At 43.5% G+C, this 16,522-nt stretch overlaps 1 protein-coding gene across 1 annotated transcript; it reads right to left on the reverse strand.

Annotated features, from left to right (window-relative positions):
• Window positions 1-603: 603 nt before the first annotated feature.
• On the reverse strand, window positions 604-12,996 carry LOC131592001 (prosaposin receptor GPR37-like). Its single transcript, XM_058863194.1, has 2 exons — window positions 12,313-12,996; window positions 604-1,868 (listed from the first exon to the last, which is right to left on the reverse strand). The coding sequence occupies exons 1-2, from the start codon at window positions 12,994-12,996 to the stop codon at window positions 1,050-1,052; spliced, it is 1,503 nt and encodes a 500-aa protein (XP_058719177.1). The 3' UTR covers window positions 604-1,049.
• Window positions 12,997-16,522: the final 3,526 nt, after the last annotated feature.

The raw sequence follows: 16,522 nt of genomic DNA on the forward strand, positions 1-16,522 counted from the left end.
GGGTCAAGCCCCAGGTGTCCAAGTGTGTATATACCTTTTAAAGAAGAAGGAATTCACTCTCCACATGTTTTCAGTCCCTCACATTTATTGTAAGCAAACCTCTGGCAAAAAAAATGCCTTTCTCTGCAAAGAGACTCTCACTGAAGCCAGTAGGAGCTATATATACAGAGATGGAGGACAAACTCAATGTAAAACCAATAGCGTGCTGGAAAGAATCTTGATTTTGAAACCACACGAGACAAAATTCAGTGATAAAGCGAGTGTTTCTCTGTAAGAAGTATAAAATAACTCAAGATTTTGTACACCTGCAGGTTAAGAAGAAAATTTTCAATGAGGTGCATTGAACCTTTAAAATAGAATATTAAAAAAGCCCACATGTATAAATCTAATACCATTATAACCATCTTCCTTATACACTGCAATTATATCCTCCAAGTGTAAGTACCCAAATGTTAATTAAATATGGCCACCTAAATCACGATATGCAAAGGTTTCTTTTTTTTTACTTATTAAAGGAATTTAATACTACTGATAGGTCTCTTTGTTAAATGCAGATTGACAATCACGTTAAAGAATAAAACCTCATTTATTTTTATGCTACTTTATAAATTTTCTGAAGCCCAAGTCCTCTAAAAATAGTGTACAGTAATTGGATTAAAACTACCTTCAAATACTTTCCACATCTCTTACATGAAAACACCTTGCAAAGCCCACAATGTCTATATAATCATTTTACAGTGATCATCAAAAAAAATACTACAGAATTAAAAAAAAATGGATTGATATGGATCCTCCTCCTCAACCAATGAAATCCTAGCACCATACAAAATCTCATGATTTAAAACTGAGTGCTGGCTCTCCTTCTCTCTCTCTTCCTTTCCTTTTAATAACCAAACAAATTATTTTCCAAAGCATGACTGTTAATACAGATTGGTTTCAAGAGTAGTTTTTAACAGTGATTTTCTTTTTTTCTTGCATTTTGCTTCAAAAAGAAAAATATGAAGCAAAAAAAAGAAAAAGGAGAAAGATACAGGAAATCCTAAGGTGAATTAACAGTGAGTCCCCACGGAAGCAAAAGTCGACATTTCACGACGGATGGTACTGAATGGGGAGAGCTCCAGTTCTGTGGTGTACTCGTTGTCATTGTCATCACTCGTCACTGTGGAAGACTTCTGGATGCATTCATCACAGCAGCAACAGCAACACTCCATAAAGGCCCGGCTGAAAGGTTTACAGAGACAGAACAGGAGAACTGGGGTAACACAGGACTTAAAGAACAAAAGAAACTGACTAATGAGATGGAGGAGGTCCATAGTCTGTCGAGATACCCCTGTGGACATGTAGGCAGTCACAATGTTGCAAATGTTTTCAGGAATGATGCAAAATCCATACAAAATGGTCAAAGCCACCACTGTGCAGTTCATCTGACTTTCCAGCTGAATTTGTCGCTTGTTCCCCCTTGTGCAGGCTTTTTCTGCCCTCCTGATTTTCCTGGCTGTCACCAGGGAGCAGGTAATAGTGAACAGGGTTGGCAAACAAAAATAGCAGCCAAAGTACCACCAGAGCCGTGCGCCGTCGTAGGTGAGAGCCAGCACGTAGATGGTGTCGGGCAGCGCCGTGGAGATCTTCACCACGCAGCGCTCGCCTGGGGGGCTGCCGCTGTACTCGGGGTCCTCCCTGGCCAGCTGGCGCAGCACCACCTCCGGCAGGGCCAGCAGCAGCGCGCCCACCCAGATGACCGCCAGCTTGGCCGTCGTCGAGGTGCAGTTCTCGATCATCTCGTAGTACATCTGCACGTTGGTGGCGGCACGAAAGCGGTCAATGCAGAGAGCGCACAGAGTGAACGTGGTGACACCCAGAGAGGCCACCTGGGAAGGAGGAAAGGCAACACGGGTTAAGACAGGTGCTGTCCAAGGGAGGAAAAATAAAAAAGTGGAAGGAAAAAAGGAAAAGAAAATGAGAAAAAAAAGGTGGGGAAGGGGGAGGAAGAGAAGCAGTTGAGCACCATGGTGCTGAACACCATCAAAAGAAGCATCACAGACGGCACTTAGCCTCCAGTGTTTGCTGAGCTACCACACAGCATGCATTCCAAAAAGGGTACATGCTTCTATTTTTTTGCCTAAAAATTCTTATTCCAGCTTGGTGTCAACCTCTCCTGGAGATCCAAGCAAGCATCTGTGCAACACTGAGTGGAAAAAATATATAGAGGAATTGACTAAAATTTAAAACTAAACTGCTTCCTCCCCCAGTTTTTTTAAGGAGTGTTTTTCAGACAGAGTGGGTCCACCATGGGAGTTGAAATTTTAAGTCAAAATGGGAGAGACAGGAGAGTCTTCCTTCAGCAGAAGTTATACCCACATAACAAGTTCATCATGCATGCAGGGGATCAAAACATTAAACCTTCCATATCTACAAAATGTAGAAACCCTGGGGATGAGGCATCTACTGAATTGAGTAGGATACAACTACTATTTTTGTGGACTTAGGATTTTCAGTGAAATTTTGATGGGATGTAGGCACACAAAGTCACCCCCAGCATGAGTTCAAAGAAACTGTATTTGAAATCCTCAGACTTCCAGAGCCTGTGAAAAACTAATCTTCACTATAGTAGTTAGACTATATATCCAATAGTCAATATTTAATTTAGAAAAAAATTGAGGAAAACCCAGGCTTCATTTCATGGGAAACATTCTGTGGGAGGGTGCACTATAGGCCAGGAAAAATGAAAGAAGTTTAATTCTTTAAATGATTTAAAGACGGATTGGAGACAGCTGTCAATTATATACTGTGAGGAATAAGTACAGAGTAATGCTTATGTTCTCTAGCTTTAATAATCATTATTTTATGCATGAACAGGAATCTTGCGCTGTCATGAAACATCATTTCCTATCATTGCATCCTGTTTATAATTCAATTTCCTACAAGAAATTTGCAAGAAGACTATATACATTTTGGCCTAATTCTATTTACAATAAATTCAACTTCAGTTCAAATTTAAAGCAGAATGCCTATTAACTTCAATTGGAGAAAGACTAAGTGCCCTGCTGAATTTTAATTCACTTATTTTCTTGGGTTTGCATACATGTGTTGTGCTGAAAATGTGTTGATGCAGAAGGAAAAAAATAATATTGCTAAGAAATGTGAAGAATGCTTACTTTTATAATGAAAGAACCATATCTGTGCAATTAACTGGGAAATCTAAAGTAGTATTAGGCAGTTCACTATAATTTTGCTTATCAAAATTTGATGTGCAATGCTATATTGAAATTTCATATAGGCAGACTTTAAGAAACACTTTCTGATTTCCACCATAATATTGAAATAATACTGTTTATGCAGCTCTGAAAAAAGTTCTACAAAGACAGATAGCACAATTATGCACAATTATATAAACGTATCATTAATTTTGGCCTTCAATATTTAATGGCTGTATCAGATTGCTAAAACTGGCTATCACTGAAAAATATTAGGCACTTGGGATTAGAACTGTAAGATGTTGGCTTGGTTGGAGAATTTTTTGAAGCAGCTTCCTAAAGATGGAATAAGTGAGATGCAATCTCTTACTAATTGACTTGCAGGAGCATTTAATAATGGCAAGGCACTTCTGTAAACATTTTTAATAGACAGCCATGGGTCTGGAAGTTAAATTGTCTGACAAGATTCAAAGAAAGCTTGGTAAATACAGCAAAAAAATAAAAACATTTAAAGAAAAATAGTTACAGGGAAATCTTGATGAACAGTGATAAACTTCGATAATGAAATATGATTTTCTAGTATCACAGCTAAGAGTCAGATTTTTCAATTCAAGATTAGCAACTTTGTTTCCAAAACATTTAAATGTGTGTGTGGTCTTCAAAGCTCTTAGTGACAGTAAAACCTTTAGCCTTAACATGCAACATGAATAACAAAAGGGTCAGGACTCAGCTTGCTACAATTATAAGAGACAGGAAAATAACTGAGATCTGGAAATGAATAGGGACTGAAATAAAAGTCAGCAAAACAGAAGAAAACCTGAGTCTCTGTACATTAAGATGTTCCCTTTCAGCTCTGGCATGAGCCTCCCCCCTCACCCCAACACAGACACTTGTATTGCTTCAGCATTTCATTGCAAACAGACTGTTACACAGCACCCGAGACATTAAAACTCTGCAGCTGTTAGGGCTGGACTAATGAAAGAAGACATGTCTGCCATGAACAAACATAACCTACGGGGTTCCTGTCACATTAATTGACCAACAACTTGAAGGCTTAAAACAGGGAAATAGAGCAAGAGGAAACAACTAAGAATACTGGAAGGCAGCTTGGAAAACCCTCCTGTGGATTTACTGATGAAACGAGCTAAACAAAGCCGGTGTTTCCCTGGAACAAGCAACAGTTTCCTATTTTCTCTAGTTTAGTGGACTTAGTGATGCCACAGAATTTGGTTTTTGGTTGCAAAAACCAAACAAACTCAGGCAGATGATCACGGATTCACTCCAGCTGACTTGCTTAAAAGCAGAAGAGCAATTCAAGGGCTGGATTACTTACTCCACACAGCAGACTATGAGTAGTAGCCAGCAAAATCAATGGGTGCTGCTCAAAACCTATGGGTGAGAACTGGGACATGCATTCTGCATGTTCACACAATTTCAGTTTAGGTGTGTTCATACCAATAATTAGAATTAAGCTGAATGTGCTAAAAAATTCAGACAAGTTTTCTTTTCTAGTGTTATATTGCCTTGAAATAACTACAGAATTAAGATCATTAATTTGACAGGGAGAAGGTAAAGCACAAATTAACAAATCGTAAAGTGGCGCAAGGCCGCATGGAGTTTAATGGCACTCTTCTTGTTGTAACAGCTGAGTGTCTGATATGCTGTTGCAATCTTAATTCCAGGGAATCTGTGGGAAATGAGGCAAGGTAAGGGCAACTCAGGCTCAGTAGTTTTTGATTATTAGGTATCTGGTTTATTTCCATATTGTCCACCGAAGACTCTCCTGCAGTCTCTAGACATTCAGGATGACATCATTTTACAACCTTCTCTTACTACATGAAATCAGAAAAGTCCCCAAATATTCAACTGAACGACCATCAGTCTGCTTTGAGGAAGTGGTGAAGGAGCCCCTGTTTTGAGGAGATACCTACACCGTTTGGGCAGAGAACTGCTGTTAAAGGGATTACCAGCTGCAGCATACACACACACAGAGAAGGACATTATTGCTATAAGAGTCTCTTTAAATACTGTTGCTCTTTAAATGCCTTGACAGGGTTAGTGGGCACCGTGATGCCCCTTCAAGACACTGCATAAACTTTTGGTGATTCACTCACCAGCTGTTAGTCAGCTATGTCAAAACTGATTTGGGGAACTGAGGCCACAGAGGACAACAGCAAATTCATGAAATGCTCAGCATAATTACTGATCTCCTGCCCATCCTTCCAACATACCAGTTCCCCTTTCACAAACTTTAACAATTACCAAAATGTTCCCAGGCCTTTCCCGTCCTGCCCTACTTCTCCGGGCTGTGGTCCCACAGTTCTTGGCCCTGGCCTCCAGGAGTAGAGCCTCTGGCTGACCAGCAGAGCAGTGTAGATGTATTACAGTGAGTTATGGCTGTGGAAATAAGACTCAATTTTGTCCCACTAATTTCTAGTAAAAAATAATGAAAACCATAAACAAAATCAGAAAAGGTGACTTGGGTGAAAAGCCAAATTCTGTAAGTGAATATAAAAGAGAGGTTAGGTCATTCCATCCAGTAAGACAAAGAGCAAGAAGCTATATTTATGATATCTACAAAAAAAATCTATTATGAGATACAAAAGTTACTTAAACCAAAAGACATTGAATGTAACAGAACAGAAATCAACCAGCCACCAGCAACTCCAGGTTGGAAATGAGAGTGACCACTGGGATGGGCAAGTGAGTGGAAACAATGTAGATTAAGTTTATACTGAACAAGTTAAAATAAAGGTGTTATAAGAAGTAGACCCCTTCTACCAGCTGAGGCTGAATTTTCTCAGACTAAAAATACATATATTTTATGTTGATAGCAAACAATTTCTTAAAAGTACGTGGCACTCTTCCTTCCTTTGTTACAAGACAAGATGGGTATTCAAAACATTTTCCCATTACAATAGGAAAGCTAAGCTACAGAAGAGGTTGATGACTACCACCCAATCCACCTCTGAGCTATCAGTGATACCCCACAGACTCTGTATATCCATTCCTGTTATATAATATAAATGACTTTTTATTCCTCAAGCCATTATAGTTTATAATTTTCTTATGGGTGTTCCACATCCACATGAAACTTCATAGCTTTCAAACATGTTAATGCAACATACCAGAGGGTCTCCTGTAGATTTATCAGTTTTGCCTAAGATAAATAAATATATTTAGCACAGACTGTAATACTTTTTTTTTGTGCTACTCTACACTTACAGCACAGAGTCCAGTAATAAGAACAGACTACTGCAAAATAAAAGAACAACCCATTGCAAACAAATATGTAACATTTACCTAGATTTCTGTTATTTTAATAAAAATGTCCCACTCCACTCCCCCCGCCACCCAAAAAACCAGAAAAAAACCAAGAAAAAAAGTCATTATTTTAAAAAAGCAAAAATGCATCTGTTTTTCTTAGAAGAAGTGTGATTAAACATTAATGGCTTCATACATTAAAACAGGGAAGTCACTCAGTAAAAACACTACTGTGGTGTGGCAAGAATAATTCAGTGGCTAAGAAGATCTAGGGCCAGGGTACAGCTCTGACATTAGCAATTAACTTACACATCCTGAATAAAAATCTACATCACCTGTCTAAAAGACAAGATGACAATTCTGAAATCCACTGTTATGGAGATGATCCTACACACATGGAATAACAGGTACAATACTGTTGTTTCCTTTGAAGCACTATCAACATTCACACCAAGGAGACACAAAGCACACATGCTTTATGTGATATTTATTCTTCAGTATATCCTAAGATATATTTCTGTATATACTGTATAAGATATACTGCTTAGAATCAAAATCCACTTACATGCACCACTCTTGAGTTCTGCTGGAAGAGAAAGCAGACTATCAGGACACTGGAAATACTAGTATATGACATGCTTATCCAGGGGCTTGGAAATATCACAAAAAACCCCACAAAATTCTTTCATTTTTGTTCATTTTCCTATTTGTTATCTAGCACACTACCAAAAATGTAAAATTATTTCGTTTTTCTTTTTTCTGTGCTACTCTCCACTGAGGATCAAGTTCTCATCACACTACACAAGGGACTCCTGCACAAATTCTTAATAGCAGCAATATGAAACTACTGCTAGAAATTTACCTCTTCCTCTTTTTGCAGGAAAATTCCTGTCATATAGAGAAATGACATGCTAGTGTTCAGAGCAGAGTTAATAGTGCTGGGATCACAGGTGCTGCCTCTTCCTCTCCACACATATGCAACTTCAATATTACTGACCCAATTTTAAACCTACTCTGACACAAATTCATTTCCATGTTGAAATGCCACATTCAAAGTTTAGCCAAAAGCAAGAACTTAAAAGATCCTAAGGGCAGGATTCGTGGAGAAAAGAAAGACTGACAGAACAACCAGCATGACAGCTACTGTCATTGAGCCATTAATACCTAAAGGGCAGAGATATATTAACACTTCTGTTTTAAATAATTATTTATTGTGTAGTAAGCACTGAAGATATTCTGCCCAGATGTATCAGAAGATACATCTAGCCATTGCCCTAGAAAACTCTCATGATGAAGCTTTGAAACTGCAAACATCTCTGAGTGTCTTTGCCTATGACCCAGACGACTCACTGGAGGTTCAGGAGCACAGCTCTGACTAGAGTCAAAGAAGAGACATAAAGAAAATGCCGCACATCAAAAGACACAGAAAAGACAGATAATACACAGCTTTTATAAACTCCCATAAAAAATGTATTTGCTTCCCTCAAGTGAAACTTAAAATAGGGATCTCTTCTGACAGCTTTGGAACAGGCAGAATGGCCACTTTCCCTGTCTGTGCTTCTTACTCACCTCTGTCAAGTATAAGAGAGAAATGGGAAAAAGCCTCACCTCAAATTGCCCTGGAGGATCAGCTCCAGGGAAAGAGAGTAATTTGTATTTCAGTCCAAATCAATCCTTATGCTTTCCACTAAGAATACTAATTGTGATAGCTTTCCTGAGCTGGAACTTCCATACCAGAAGAGGAGTGATGCCACAAATTCATTGCGAAAAGCACATGCAGAGACTGAGCATCAGATTTCAAAGGCTTTTACTGTCAGCCTCCTCCAGAATCACACCAGCCTTGTATGCATGACATGGTCCAGATGAGGACACCCACAAACTTTATCCTTCTGTTCTTTGTGAGGTATGTGGGAAAGGAAGAGGGGCTCATGTTTACTAGCACTGAATGCAGGGCTGTGTACCATCCATTTGCCTCAGCAACTTCTTGCTCTGTGCTGGACTGCACAGGATGGTAGATCAGCCTCTGCAAACCCTCAGCTAGACCATTCCTCAATTCTAAATCCTTACTTGGCATAAGTAGCTTGATTCAATCTGCTGGCATAGAATGTGACCTTCTAAAACACATAAAGCTTCCAGTATAACTTCCAAGAGCAAAATGCATACAACTCAAGCAAAGTTCTTATATAAGCCTGGAAGAAGGCTTCTAGTCCTACCTGACAGAATCCATTTTTCATCTTGTACAAGTTGGTCTGGGCCTTAAACAATTTATTTAATCTCTTCATTACCAGCTTTCAGCATTAAAATAAAAAACCCCCACAACATCACATGACTAACAGCTGTAAAATATTTTAAAATACAGTAACAGTACAGATTTTGTCTACATTTATATTTCTTTCTATTAAGGCCTAGAACAAATCTGCAAGTAGGGAAATTGGAACTATATTGTTCCATGTGTGCTTTGAACAAAACCAAAAGGATTGCACATCAGCAGGAATTAGCCATAGTCATTGTCTTTCTATTGTCATTTACCTCATGTCTCCTGACTCTGAGTAATACTGACAAAAGTATATAAAAGACAAAATAAACACAGTGTGCAGGTAAACACTTCAGACATGCATGCCAAAACCTAGACTTCTGAACCCTGCAGAAAAGTGGCAAAAACTGAGCAGAGTATTAAAACGGTAGAGAAGCACATCTCCACACATCCTTACAGGCAGAGTCGCTGCATCAGTTGTTCTAATTCCCTTCTCAATTCCTTTTCACTACACTCAAAGCTAGTAGTTACAAGTGGCCATACTGTGATACTATATATGGCTGAAATGACCACTTAATGTACTTGTCACAGAAGATCTTTATTAGGTAAACTACCCTTTAAATTAAATTTGTGGAGACATTCCACTGCTGGAAGCTCAGTCTTTACCTATACAAATGTGCAGCAAAATATCATAAAACATTTTCCCTGGACTGTGTGTACATATGTGTTATCACTAGCAACAGATGCTTTGTTGGAATTCTGCACCATATCCATTAAATGGCACAAATAAAAACCAACTGGCCACAAGAGGCTGAACTAAGAAAACTCTAAGTATTTCTCTGGGATCACTTCAAACAACACAAAGCATGCTTGAATTACATTAAAATGCTGTGATCACCACATCACTTGCTGTGGATAATCAGCCATCCCCTGTTCTCTAGTTTTGAAAGTAAAAGCTGGTATGACAGAAGACTCAGGCCAATAAGGGTTTTTGATGCCTGAGGTATTTCTGGATCTACAAACCTGGGTGAGACACGTAGCTCTCTAAACAGCATATCCAAAAAAAAAAGAAACCCAAAAAACAAACAAACAAACAAAAACCCCAAACAAAAAAGAGATTAGAACAGATGGAACCAAGAGACACTTAACAGAGCTACCCACTATGCAAACTTATAGAAAACACAGACAAGAGGTTAAAATGTGTCCATCTTCAGTAAGATGATTCCAGTTGTATTCCACAAAGGTCTGGAAACCTCTCCTGAAGATAGCTGTCCAAGCTTTCCTCTCAAGGAGCTTCTCCCATTGTGTGAGAAGGAGATGGGCCTGCCCAGGTGAATTACAAAGGAAAAGAGAGTGTTGCTCAGCTGTCAGATGAATGCACTGCTGTAAACAATCCTTGACAGAGCGAGGAGCAGCAGCTGTGCATGGGATGGATTTCATGACATGCTACACACCTGCATTGCTCCTGGTGGTGTCAGTGTCACTGTGTAATGCCTCTGAGGTTAGAACAACACTTGGAAAGTGTTGAACCTTTGCTCTAACTGCCTTCTCTGCCTCAGCAGGGTCAAATCCTGATTATAGGACAGTGTCCTTCTTTCCAGGCTCCAGGTGAACTGGGGAGAGTCATGGTCCACTAGTGTTCAGTATCTGCCACTCATTGCCACAGTTTACAGAGAAGGAAATCTAGCCTTTTACTTATTCCTCTCAGGGTGATGAATATACTTTACATACATGAGTATTATATTTAATGATATCTGAACAAAAAATATACAATTCTGGAAGCAACACAGAACCCTAAGGCTATACCTCTTTATAACTGTAACTTAGAACTAAATTAATTATACTTCCTCAAGGACAAGGAAAATGCTTTACTTTTAGACACCAGTAATAATTAAGCCTAACACAGGGACTAAGCTACTGGTTCATCCTGACTGGACTGGTGCCAGTTCTTGAATAATACCAACTCTAGACATCCACAGAACTTTAAAGTGAAAAAACAAGGTAACATTAAATTGTAATGGGGTATAGCAGCAGCTGAATATTTTTCAGGATTACAGTTTTGAATTTCAGCAACTACATTTCAAACTACTACACTACTCTCAATTTGACAAACTCTTTAATGCCCAAAGCTGCAAAGCATAAGCAACTAATTTTGAGGAAGTGTGGCAACACAAATAATTTAAACTACTGATCTTTAATTAGAATTGACATTACAAAGAATTATTTCAACTTTGCATGTGGATGCACTAAAAAAGCGTTAGGAAGCATGAAATGTCCCATGGAAGTCCTTGAAACACAAACTACGCTATCTATTTTAACTGAAACTTTTTAAATGCTGCTACTTATTTTATTGGTTAACACAGCAGCCCCAGAATCCATTTCAGGAATTTTAAAGGATTCAAGCACTATCAGTTTCTCAATAAATATATATTTACTGCATCATGTCTTCTTAAATGCAAATCAATTAAGTGTACTCTGAGTTTTTTAAATGCAGTAGTATACTACTGGCCTAGAATTCAACTAAGAGTAGCACAGCTCCACCCTTTGTCCAATCCAATAGTAATAAACTAAACAGACGAAAGAAACAGTGGCAACTTTATGGCTACACAGGTCACACACCTTTCTTAAGACTTTAAAATACTGTAGTATCATTTTGACAGGTAATTCTGTGTTACTGTGTACTAATGTGCTACTGAAACTGATACTCTCTGAATTAATAACAGGTTGGGTATTTGAAGGTTTTTTGGGAGGGGTATGGGGGGTTGGTTTTTTGATTGGATTTGTTTCCTAACAGCTCGTTCTTAGGACAGGAGAACCACCAGTTGTTTCCTCAGTTCTCTATTACAGAATAATGTTGGACATAAGGTTTTAGGAATACAAGAGAGCCAGCAGACCTCCAGGCTACCACCCTAGCAGCAAGCCTCAGTGTTCAGTTCCAGTAAATAAATAAAACAGACAACCTGAGCACTGCCGGCAGGACTGTGGCCAGCTGTCTGAGAGCTTCTTTGACAGAGCCTCTGAACAACTGCCAAGAAGCTGCAGTTTAAACGGAGCTGGTGTCTTTCAAAAATAATAATAAAAAAACCAAAAAAACCCAACAAAACAAAACAAAAAAAGCCCCCCAAAAAAGCAGCTAAATAAACATGAGGTTTGAACGCTGAAATATAAGAGCCCAGACATCCCATTGATGGTCCTTTTTACAATCACGTCTTTACAAGCGATCTCCTCAAGCCCTTCATCCGCTTTCCAAACTCATCTTCACTTTACTAAAATAAATAAAGCAAAAAACTTGAAATCTAGTTCTGAGATTCTGTTTTTCAGAGTCGCAGGCAACAAGGAAAGGTTGGCAGAAGTCGCACGAGGGTCCGGACGCACTCAGCGGGAGCCACAGAAATCCCGGTGCAGCTGGACCCGCTGCGGCCAGCGCCGGGACGGGGCCCCGCTCCGCCACAGGAGCACCCAGAAAAGCCGAACCAAGGCGCACCGGGACATCCCCGGGCCGGCAGCAAAGACAGCGAGCAGCGCCGGCCCCGCACACGGCTCAGCCTTGCGGCGGGAAAAGGAGCTCGGGGTCCGCGTATCCCCACCCACGGACATTACCTCGATGTACGGGACGATTTTGCAGGAAAAGTCTTCCAGAAGCCACTTCTTGGTGAGCTCCTGGAAGATAACCAGCGGCAGGCAGAAGAAGACGATGAGGAAGTCCCAGAAGGCCAAGTTGGCCAGCAGAGAGTTGGAGATGCTCCGCATGTAGTAGTTGTGGCAGACGATGCACATCACTGCCATGTTGCCCATGATGCCGATGCCGAAGATCACCACGGAGAGGCACATGACGGCGTAGGCACCGTACGACTCCTCGGTCAGCGGGTAGAAGGGGTTGCGGAGCCGGGCGCGGCGCCCCGTGGCGTTCCCGCGGCCCCCGTGGCTGCCCTCGCCGCCGGCCGAGCCGTTCAGGGGCAGCCAGCGGGGGCCGCCCGCCCCGCCCGCTCCGGGCTCGCTGCTCCGCGCCCGCCGCCGCCCGGTCCCCGCCGCCCCGCGGGGCGCGCAGCTGCCGCCCGGCCCCGCCGCTCCGCCGTCGGCCCCGCGAGGGAGGGCTCCGCGCCCGAGGAGCGGCGCGCCCGCCCTCCGGCCCGGGGCGAGGGGCGGCGGGGCCGGCGGCGAGCGGGCGCGCTGCGAGGGCGCCGGCGGCCCAGAGGCTGCGACGGGGTCCGGGGCCAGGGCGCAGGCAGCCCAAGCGCCCAGCACCTGGCACAGCAGGGCGAGGGGAGAGCGGAGGGGCCGCATGGCCGGGAGGCGACGGGGCTCACCCGCTCTCCTTCAGACCCGGCGGCCGCCTCGCTTGGCGGGGCTGGGAGCTGGAGACATGTTCACCCGGCTCCCGGGGACAGCCCGCCCGGCCGGGGCCGGGTCAGCAGCAGCCGCGACGCCGCTACGGCCGGGGTCCGCCGCGGGCAGCGGCCGGCGCTGGGGGCGCGACGAGCGGAGCGGCGAGGAGCCTCTTGTCACCGACGCCCGGAGCAGACCCGGAAAGTTGTGTCGCTATCTCCGACGCGCCGAGTTAATGTAGCAAGTGCAGCGCCGGGAGAAACCCCCCCCGGCGCTCCGCCCTTTCCCGGGACCGCTGCCTCCTCGCCAGCAGCCGCACCGGTCTCGTGCTGCCCATTTGCGTCCTCTCGCCGCCGCGGGCAGGCAGTGGCTCTACGGGTCAGGAAAGGTCCCTGGAGGAAGACACCTCCCCTCGCCGGGCGGTCGCGAACGCTAACTCCTCATCTCCAGCACCTCAGAGAACACAGGTTGTTGCGCGCAGCTCAAGGTGTTTCAGAGCTTTGCAAAACTCTTGCCGGGATCGATCACTGCACCCCCAAGCACTCGCACGCGGGCAGGGGACGGCGAGCACGGCCGGAGCAACAAAGAAGCTGCCGGCGCCGGGCGGGCAAGCACCGGACCCCTCGGGGCTGCTCTCGCTTCCCGAGTCCTGCGGGCACCAGGTGAAGCGGGGCGGCAGCCACGGCCGCCCGTGCAGGCAGGGGCCGGTGTACGGCGGGCTCTGCTCCTGCTGCCGCCTCCCCGCGGCTCCGGCCCCGCTCAGCCCGGTGCGGCTCGCCGAGCTCGGACCGGCTCCGCCGCGGCTCTCGGGGCGCGCCGGAGAGGCGGGCGGGCGGCGCGGCGGCCGCAGTGCGCAAGCGCCGCCCGGCGGAGCCGCGGGGCCGAGGCACCGCCCGCCGGGGCGGCCGGGGCAAGGGGCGGGTGAGGAGCCGGGCCGAGCCGAGCCGAGCCGAGCTGAGCTGAGCTGAGCTGAGCTGAGCTGAGCTGACCCGGGCCGGGCCGGGCCGGGCCGTGCGCTCCCCGCCAGACCCCGAGCTCTCCTTGCAGGGATGTGGCGCCTGCGGGCGGATCCCCGCCGCCCGCTCTCCGCAGCCCCCGGCGCGCCCCGGTCTCAGCGTGTGGCTGCCCTCCCGGGGCCGCGGGTGGCAGCGGGGGCGAGGGAGGCGACAGGCGAGCAAAGCGCCCTGCCCTGGCACCAGGAGTCTCGGCCCGGCACGAACCGCGGGCGATGGGAGCGGAGGGTGGCTGGGAGGCGGCGCGGGAAGCTGAGGGCACCGGGACGGCAGAGGGGCCGTGAGGGCGCCTTGTTGCAGGGGCAGAGGCCACGGACGGGGAGAAAGGGGAGCGTGTTCCCTTGGGAGAGCGCAAAGCGAAGTAGCAGGCTGAGCGAAGGGAGGTGGTGTTCATACATCATCAGAATAGCATCAGAAGCGTCTCCACAGGTTTCTTTCCTGCTATGGGCATTTGTGTATGGTTTTTTTTCTTGCATTTGTACCGTCGGATAAACTTCATAGTTCTTTCTTCTTGTTTCTCTGATTTTTATTTCGTTCGGGTGGCAGCTTGCCGAATTTTGATGCAGTAAGTCTATAAGTGTCTATAAGGATTCTCCATCACCCATGCCAGTTGCCATTTTGTGGCGCTTTTGTGTAAAGTATGCCCAACTAGTTTAAAAGTTTAATGTTTTTCCCACAAAACAGTTTGAGGCGTTGTGCTATTTTTCCTTTGAAAAATGTCCATGACAGTTACCCAGAAAACACAAACAGGATAAACAGTTCTTCCTTTTCTCAAACCATTCTCTCTTATGTAGGTGAGGTGTAACTGTGGAAACTGTAAAGTGTTTCTAAGCTTATGGGAGTGTGCAGTAATTTAGGCACTGCTGTGTTCCCGATCCCTAAATACAAGTCAAGCCATTTTCTTCTTCTTCAGCAATGTAAATATAATCTCATGAAAAAAAGTGGCCAAGGTAATTTTAAGAATTCCTAATAAATAATAAGTTTAGTCTAATAAAGGTATCTATGAATGTTAAAAAGTAACTGGGAAATGTTAAAATCTACCAGGAAAAGAAGAGAATGGCAAATGTATTTAACCTTTTTTCCCCTTACATTTTTCTCCCATTTGTTCCTTCTGAGCTCAGCTGGTGTATAAAAGGAGTTAATGATGATAATGAGCTTACATTTACAGTGCCTTTTTTCCTGAAGAGTCCCAAAGGGCATTACAAGCAGATATGATAAATTCACTGCTTGTTCTTAAAGGGTACTGGGGATTATTGCTGCTGGCTTTTATGTGAAAGAAGCAGACAGGAGCTAGCAGACATACTGCCCTTCTACATACTTCTGCAAAAATATGGATCATCAAGAAGGTTAAGCAATGTTTGGTTGACATCACTGATCCTGTAACGGTGAGATAAGAACTGAGGTCTGCATAGGTTTTCCAGTGTCAGCATATCACCTGCTTTATAATGGAGAAAAAAATATGTCTGAAGACAAAGAAAAGTCTTATACACTATTATCTTTGTCACATTTCTTTTGGTTCATTAAATATTTTGTTTGTTGCAAAGAACAGCACGTACAGAAAATTTGGATTTTGTTGATTGTATCCAGCCAAACTAAGAGGGTCTTTTGCTGGCTTTAAAAACAGTTGATTTGTCATGTTTACTATTGCTGCTCTGTTAAATACTGAAAGTTAGTGTCTGAAAATTACATTTTTCAAATATCTTTGGTCCAAAATATTTATTTGAAATTTTGCTGCAGTCCATGTAATTTCTGAGGTTTTGTTTGTTTGAGTATTTTTAAGGAAGGAGTTCATTGTGGGGTGTTTTGAGGCTGATGGTGCATTTGTCCCATGTCTTTCAAATAATTCTGTTACTTCTTATGATATTTCTTTAGGATGAAGCTCCTACTCCATTACTCTCTGATACAGCCTACAGTTCATTCAGGCTTTCACAACTCTGCTGAAGAATGTTTTGACAGTCTTTCTACCAATTCATGCATCAGCCTAGAAACAATCTTGAAAAGCACAAGCAGACTTTTATATTTATAACATGCTTAAAGAAAAAAAAAAATGCAATCAACCCAAAACATTTTTCTCTGTTAGATGGGGGAACTGAAATTCATAGATGTTTTTGCAGCCAAAATCTATAAAAGGAACACCAATAAGCATGTTCCTACATGAAAAAAAAATAAAATTGAAAGGTTTCCAAATACATTTATTCTGTTCTGTTGGCGTTCTACGATATTTCATCTATGATAAAAAAATCAATAGGCTTTCAATGCCTGCACTGCTGGATTTTTTGACATCTCCAGTATTCATTACCTGAATAAGTAATACTGAACATGTTATTGTGTTTCAGTGAGAAGGGATTATTGCTGTTCTTTTTGCCTCTCCTCAGGGTTCATAGAATCACAGAATGGTTTGTGTGGGAAGGGGCCTTCAAGATCATCTGGTTCCAGCCCTCCTGCCATGTACCTTCCACAGACCAGGATGC

This window comes from Poecile atricapillus, chromosome W (assembly GCF_030490865.1).
Source record: "Poecile atricapillus isolate bPoeAtr1 chromosome W, bPoeAtr1.hap1, whole genome shotgun sequence".
NCBI classification, from domain to species: Eukaryota; Metazoa; Chordata; class Aves; order Passeriformes; family Paridae; genus Poecile; species Poecile atricapillus.

Bases quoted from the DNA above. Each gene is read 5' to 3' on its own strand.
- LOC131592001 (XM_058863194.1), bottom strand. From the start codon at position 12,996: ATGCGGCCCCTCCGCTCTCCCCTCGCCCTGCTGTGCCAGGTGCTGGGC. The intron at 1,869-12,312 runs GTAATGTCCGTG...CCTCCTTCCCAG, and splicing joins AAATCGTCCCGTACATCGAG to GTGGCCTCTCTGGGTGTCAC.